This window comes from Dendrobates tinctorius, unplaced genomic scaffold, assembly GCF_039654945.1.
Source record: "Dendrobates tinctorius isolate UK_male_01 unplaced genomic scaffold, ASM3965494v1 ptg000015l, whole genome shotgun sequence".
NCBI classification, from domain to species: Eukaryota; Metazoa; Chordata; class Amphibia; order Anura; family Dendrobatidae; genus Dendrobates; species Dendrobates tinctorius.
In genome coordinates, this window is record NW_027361683.1 from 29257022 (window position 1) to 29264660 (window position 7639).

Consider the following 7639-nt stretch of genomic DNA (forward strand, 5'->3'; position numbering starts at 1 on the left):
CTCCAGGCAAACCCGGAGAAATTTACAGATTATATCCGGATGTCCCAAGAAAGTTTCAGGGATTTGCTTGCTCGTGTCCAACAAACCATCCGGAGACAGGACACACAGCTCCGTCGTGCGATTCCTCCTGAGGAACGGCTACTGGTGACATTACGGTACGTAATATTTAAAAACCAAGGGGTGCGGTCTGATTGCTTTTTTTTTAAAATGTAATATTCAAAACCTTGGGTAATTAGTTTTCGTGAATGTACTAATATTTTATTTTATAGTTTTTTAAAATAATATACATAAATATTAATTTAACTTCTTTCTCTGTTCACAGATTCCTGGCAACTGGAGAAACCCTATCTTCACTACACTTCCAGTACCGTATTGGAATCTCTACCTTGTCTGGAATTGTTGCGGAGACCTGCCGGGCTCTCTGGAATGTTCTTTGTCCAGAATTTATGCCCCTGCCCACCGCTGAAAAGTGGATGGAAATTGCTGACAAATTCTGGACAGTATGCAATTTCCCCAACTGTTTGGGAGCTGTTGATGGTAAACACATACGGATCATCAAACCCAAAAGAACGGGATCTGAGTACTATAATTACAAAAAGTACTTTTCAATAGTACTCATGGCCATTGCGGATGCCGGATGTATGTTTGTAGCAGTGGACATTGGAGCATTTGGCCGTGGTAATGACTCACAGGCTTTTAAAAACTCAGACATGGGCCGGAGGTTGTATGGCAACCAATTTAATTTCCCTATGCCACGGCCTCTTCCTCACACCGAAGCTCCGCCACTGCCCTTTGTAATGGTTGGCGATGAGGCTTTTCAAATGTGCGGAAACTTACTGAAACCCTACTCCAGCCGGGACTTGGACCCCCCCAAAATATATTTAATTACAGGCTGACCAGGGCCAGAAGAACTGTTGAGTGTGCTTTTGGGATTCTTGTCTCCAGATGGCGAATTCTCGGCACGGCCATTAATCTTAAACTTGAAACAGTCGATGAGGTGGTGAAGGCCTGTGTGGTTCTACATAACTTTGTGATGGCTAAAGAGCACCCGACCTTTGAACTGGACGAAGATGGTCCTAACCCATTGCCTGAATTCACTCAGCACCCTCTCAGGTCATCCGTTGAAGTTGGCCAAATGAGGGACCAATTTGCGGCCTACTTTATTTCTGATGTAGGACGGGTGCACTGGCAAGATGAAATGGTGTAATGTTTTTGTTTGTTTATGGTAATAAAAAACCTTATTTGATACCATTACTGAGTGCACTATATTTTTTAAACTCCAATTAAATAAAAAACTTCCCATGTATAACTGAAGTTTTTGATGTTCACACACCTGGGCAGGTAAATACACATATGAGTTAAAATGCAGCATTGCTAGTCTGCGTGAAATATATTGGAACGTAAGCAAAGCTGCATGTTAAATCTGATGCGTATTAACCAGGCCACCAATTTTTTTCAAGTGAAAATTGTCCAACTAGTTGAAAAAAAAGTATGTGATTTTTTCAAAACCCAACCCCAATGAAAGTCAATGGGGAATACAAGTCAGCATTGAGTGGATGAATGTAATCAGCTCAATTCCAACTTTTATTTAAAATTGTGGTAGTGTAGAAATAAACATTTTTTAAGAAAGAAACGTATTTTTTTAGACAAGTTTCAACAGTTTGTTTTTCATGAAACCAAATTCTAGTTGGTAAAACTCGAGTTATTACAGTAGGCCTTGGTATGACTATACTAGGCCGTGGTATTTCACATATGAGTATACTAGGCCTTGGTATTTCACATATGAGTATACTAGGCCTTGGGCCTACTAGTATAGTCATATGTGAAATACCATGGCCTAGTATAGTCATACCAAGGACTACTGTAATAACTCGAGTTTTACCAACTAGGATCTTGTTTCACGAAAAACAAAATGGTGAAACTTGACTAAAAAGATTGAAACATTTTTTAAGAAAGAAACTTATTTTTTTAGACAAGTTTCAACAGTTTGTTTTTCATGAAACCAGATCCTAGTTGGTAAAAGTCGAGTTATTACACTAGGCCTTGGTATGACTATACTAGTCCGTGTTATTTCACATATGACTATACTAGGCCTTGGGTTGGTTTTTAACATGTATTTACCCATCAGTGTGTGTGAGCGGCGCAAACAACATTAATCAAACTTTGTAATGGTGAACCACAAATGTAAATTTATTTTTAACCACAAAAATAAACAAAAAAATTATTTTTTTCGGCGTTTGGGGGCAGATGGTTTCAATTTGGGGGTGTGCAGGGAATATGCAGCACTTGCAGTTGAAGACGGTGTTTGAGGGGAAGGGGCAACAAAACTTGTGGGGGAAGGTAGTCCAGTTAAGGGAATTAAACTAGGAACACTTGGAGGAGAGGAAATCTGTTCAGGTACATTTGTTGTAATGGCATGTCGCCGTAGGCTTGTGTGCCTGGACCGACTTTGGCCCAATGCCCGCCTCGATTGATTTCGCCTTGAACTTGGGGCAAATATTGAGTGTAGGTCCCCCGTCTGCTGGGGTGGCTGCTGCTGCTGCTGAGGTGGCTGCTGCTGCTGCTGAGGTGGCTGCTGCTGCTGAGGTGGCTGCTACTGAGGTGGCTGCTGCTGCTGAGGTGGCTGCTGCTGCTGAGGTGGCTGCTGCTGCTGAGGTGGCTGCTGCTGCTGCTGAGGTGGCTGCTGCTGCTGAGGTGGCTGCTGCTGAGGTGGCTGCTGCTGCTGAGGTGGCTGCTGCTGCTGCTCTTGGTTGGCAGTGCTCGTCCTTGCAGGAGGACTGGTGGCGGCAGTGATGGTCCAGGTTTGCGGAGTGGTGGTGGCAGGGCTACTACATGTTGTTGTAGCGGCAGGGCTGTTCCATGTTTGCCTAGTGGTGGCTGAGCTCCACGCATGCATGGGAGTGGCGGTGGTGCTCCAGACAGGAGCAGCGCTTGCCATGGTGGTGTCGGTGAAGTGACCAGCTGTACTCAGACTTGTGGTGATGTAACGGTGGGTGTCCTGGCTTTGAATAGAGGTGTCCGTGCAGTGGTATGCAGCACAAGTCGGTAGTGAGGTGAAGCGAGTCAATGGTGGCACAGGTGGAAATGACACCACTGACTGATGACCGTACCGATTATGCTGCATAGCCTGCAAGAAAGCATTGTTGCAGGCCTGCAGCACATTCAGCTGTTGCTCAGGACTAAGGTGTTCCGCCATGCCCTTTTCAATCTTACTAAAAAAATGGTGTGCTGGTCTGTTGAGGTCGGCCTCCAGACGGTCAAGGCGCTGTTCTACAGAATTGAAGCGGTGTTCAAAGTGGTTAAAACCACGTTCCATGAGTGCAAAACCGCTTTCAACTCTGTCGGACAGCGACTTGAGGCTGGAATTAAAGGCCTCGCTCAAATGCATAAACTCGGGCAAGACATTCCTGTCCAAGGCCCTCTGCCGCTGGCGGGTAGTGCCCGCATAACCAGTGGCAGAGACCTGGGACAGGGGAACACCTGATGGCCCAGCTACCTGGTCACCAGCTGTGTGTGTGGCTGACCTGCAAGGTGCTTCCTGGCTGTCGGATGGCTGGGACGGGTCAGAGGACGTCCGAGGAAGGACCGCTCTAGGGCCAGGTTGCAGGGTGCTGCTACAGGTGCTGTGGAAGAAAGGAAAATCATTACTACCATGCCTTTACAAGAAGCATCAGCTGTGGATTAGAAAAACACAGATTAATAAAACTAAAAACCCACAATTTATAATACTTACGATCTCGTGGCAAGGACCGGTCTTAGGAACTGCAACGCGTGATAGTGACGGTATCTAGTTCTGGTCCTTGACGCAGATCCACTGCGAACCTAGCCCTCAGCACGAACATCACTGTTGAAGCGGTCCTTGATCGAACGCCAACGTGTTCGGACTTTGTCCACTGTTGGGAAAAAAAAAACAGTGCCATCAAGGACAACAGTCACTGCGGCACAATACAGCAATACAATACTCAAAGCAGTCACTGTAGAGCCCGATGACACTGTTGGGTTTCCTGCTAGAATATACCTAGCACGAAACCCAACAGTGCCGTCAAGGACAACAGTCACTGCGGCACAATACAGCAATACAATACTCAAAGCAGTCACTGTAGAGCCCGATGACACTGTTGGGTTTCCTGCTAGAATATACCTAGCACGAAACCCAACAGTGCCGTCAAGGACAACAGTCACTGCGGCACAATACAGCAATACAATACTCAAAGCAGTCACTGTAGAGCCCGATGACACTGTTGGGTTTCCTGCTAGAATATACCTAGCACGAAACCCAACAGTGCCGTCAAGGACAACAGTCACTGCGGCACAATACAGCAATACAATACTCAAAGCAGTCACTGTAGAGCCCGATGACACTGTTGGGTTTCCTGCTAGAATATACCTAGCACGAAACCCAACAGTGCCGTCAAGGACAACAGTCACTGCGGCACAATACAGAGCAGGAAAATACTCACTAAACGCCTTTTTGGAGGATGCTGTGGCGCTGTCCCAGCCATTCATCAACGCTGCGGCCACCTCATTCCAGAGCCGCCGGGTCACCACATTGTCCTTGTACAGCCGGTCACGGCTGTCCCACAACGGCGCACGCTCCTGGACCAGGCTGATGAGCTGCTCATTATCCAGGTAGACGTCTTCATCCCGTTGTGGAACCTAGACAAAACACATTCATTAGAATAATCAAATTTAAATTGAATAAAAGGTTACAAAAAAAAGAAACATAAAAAAGAGTAAAAATAGAAGATAAAAAATAAAGAACATTACAAATCATTTGATACATACATTCCGTATCACCACCGGGACTTGGCTTCGCTGCTCCTGCTCTTCGCCCTCAGTAGTCCCGTCCGCAGAAGATGATGATGATGTCTTAAAAAAGTTGAAAAAAACGTAAGAGATTTGGAGTAGCAGCAGATATACTTACCAGATGCACGAAAATAATCACCTCACGGTCTGCTTGCGCCAATTCCTGCTGCAATGGGGAATATTCTGATTCTGAAGACATACTGCATGTAAAAATAATAAAAATCATTAGTACATACATAATTTAAAAGGACAGGCATATGATGTAATAATACTCACATTCTTGACGCTGATAGAAGATGGGTTCCTTGGTGACTGTCTGCTCTCCAATCTGTCAGTGTAGTAGTGGCAGAGTTTTGGCAGGCACCTCCTTTATATAGACTTTTTTTTTTTGACTTTAGAATTTTATAACTAGTACAACTAGTGGACACCACCAAAAAAACGCAGCGCTAAAAAAACGCATACATGCGCATGCCAGTGCGCACGTATGCGCATCCATAGGCCATAATGGCCATTTTTAGCGCAAAACGTGCGCATACGTGCGCATGAGCTTTTTTGCAGTGCTTGGGCGGACCAAAAAATGCAACATGTAGCGTCTGTAAAATACAAACGCACACCCCAAAAAATCGCAGCGCATGAAAAACGCATACGTGCGCATGCCAGCGCGCACGTAAGCGCGCCCATGTTAAATATAGGGGGAAAAAACGCATGCGCACGTATGCGTTTTTTTCAAGCGCAAAAAAACGCAAATGTGAAACCAGCCTTATATAGTTTTTTTTATGTTTTGGTGCTTTCACACAATAAAAACTATTTTATAGTAAAAATAATTATTTTTGCATAGCTTTATTCTGAGAGCTATAACTTTTTTATTTTACCACTGATAGCGCTGTAAGGTGGCTTTTTTTTGCGGGACAAGATGACATTTTCATTAGTACCATATTTATTCATATTTGTCTTTTTGATCACGCTTTATTCCACTTTTTGTTGGGCAGTATTATGATAAAGCAATGTTTTTGCCTTGTTTTTATTTTTTTATGGCTTTCACTAAAGGGGTTAACTAGTGGGACAGTTTCATAGAGCTGGTTGTTGCGGATGCAACAATACCAAATATGTGTACTTTTATTGTTTATATTTTTTTCAGAAAAATATTTATTCATAGGTACAATATATTTTGATTTTTTATTATTTTTAGATTTTTTAAAATATTTTTTCAATTTTGTTTTACCTTTTTTTGTTACTTGTTTACTTAGTCCCACTATGACTTTAATTTTTTTTCAAGCTGATCACTTGTATAGCATAGAGATGCAGGAGCATCCTTCTGCTATGCAAACTGTAAGCACTGCACTGACAAAGTTGCTGATCAAGTTCTAGTGACCCGGATGTTGTCTTGATGACATTGGATCACCATAGCAATGATCGGAACCCTGCAATGACGTCGCAGGGTCTCCGATTCTAGGGCAGAGGGGCTTTCTTCCCTCTGCCTGCTCCCGAAATCATGCAATCAAGTTTGTTTACAGAATTTAAGGGGTTAACGCACCAGAAGCGGTGTGGAACTGCTCCTGGTACCGAGTGCTGGGTGTCTGCTGTCATAATCAGCTGAAATCCGGCTGAAATCGTGTGCGCACAGCCGGTGTGCGCACAAAATCGCTGGGCTGTATCCATATGTCTCAGGTCAATAAATCCCAGGTCACAGGGATGTATGGATACTACTCCACTGCACCTACTCTATTTACTGTATAAGCATGGCAACTAATTGTAAGCAGGTGCTGAGATGCAGTACGCAGGGATTGCAGACCAATATGGTATTAAAAAATTAATTATTTTAACAGTAAAGATATAGATAATCTGCTAACAGGGAGTTAATGTGCAGTGAAAAAGGGTTAATAGAACAACAAGAAATAAATGGAATTAGCAGAATGAGTGCGACAATCTGAGTTTCAAACAACACTTATCGTAGCTCCTGCTGGTGTTCCTTAGTCCGCAGTCCAATGGGAGTAGTAGAACTTGCAACGGCCAGTGCAGGGTCCTCCCATGTGGTCCAAGACTAGCAATCTGTCTTCTGGCAGCAGCAGGCGGTCTCCGATTTTACCCGTTGAGCCCCCAGTCCATAAGCCCACACAATCAAAGCAGGAAAAGCTGCAGAAGTTTCCAAACCAAGCATGGGCTGTTGTGCACTAGCCAGGAAAGGGAACTGCACCTCAGTGTCCTGTAACCGGCCCACGCTTCTCTGCACAAGCGCAGTTCTGCTTTGGGCCTTGCACACACTCATTGTCCGCTGGAACGCTCAGGAGATGTCGGCCGCAGTACATCACGGCACTGCTGCTCAGGGTGCAGAGCACGCTGCTTACTGTCCTGCACTCTCCCCATCAGCAGTAACTTGCCAGAAACACTCCCCCTCTTCCCGGGTCACGGGTTTTGTCTGGTCCCCTATTCCTTTCCCGGGGCAACATGCGACGCAGCTTAGACAGTTCCGGACCCGGCTCTATGCAGGTACCCGCAGCCCGTTCTTCCTCCATACAGATGACATCTTCATGTTCTCTATGTCAGAGTTGTGGAAAAGAATTGACTGCTCTGGTAGTGTTTTCTGCCCATATTACATAACTGCAGTGTTGTAATCAAAGATCAGTAGGTAAACATTATAATATTGTGGCATGGGAGTTGAAAAGATTTAAAATGTGAGTAAAGGCCCTTCACACATAGCGAGATCGCTAGTGATATCGCTAAAGCGTCACCGATTTTGTGACACAATAGCGATATTGGTAACGATCTCGCTACATGTGACACTTACCTCCGATCCGGCTCCCCGCTGGATATTGCTGATCGCGCGAGATCGGCC

The 7639-nt window shown here is 44.8% G+C and overlaps 1 protein-coding gene across 1 annotated transcript; it reads right to left on the reverse strand.

Annotated features, from left to right (window-relative positions):
- Positions 1 to 2593: 2593 nt before the first annotated feature.
- On the reverse strand, positions 2594 to 3822 carry LOC141074911 (uncharacterized). The gene is made up of 2 exons (XM_073562223.1): positions 3734 to 3822; positions 2594 to 3623 (listed from the first exon to the last, which is right to left on the reverse strand). Exon 2 carries the CDS (start codon positions 3386 to 3388, stop codon positions 2594 to 2596), a length of 795 nt encoding a protein of 264 aa, XP_073418324.1. The 5' UTR covers positions 3389 to 3623; positions 3734 to 3822.
- Positions 3823 to 7639: the final 3817 nt, after the last annotated feature.

What these genes read in the sequence shown, in the direction of transcription:
- LOC141074911 (XM_073562223.1), bottom strand. Translation starts at nt 3,388, where the DNA reads ATGCATTTGAGCGAGGCCTTTAATTCCAGCCTCAAGTCGCTGTCCGAC.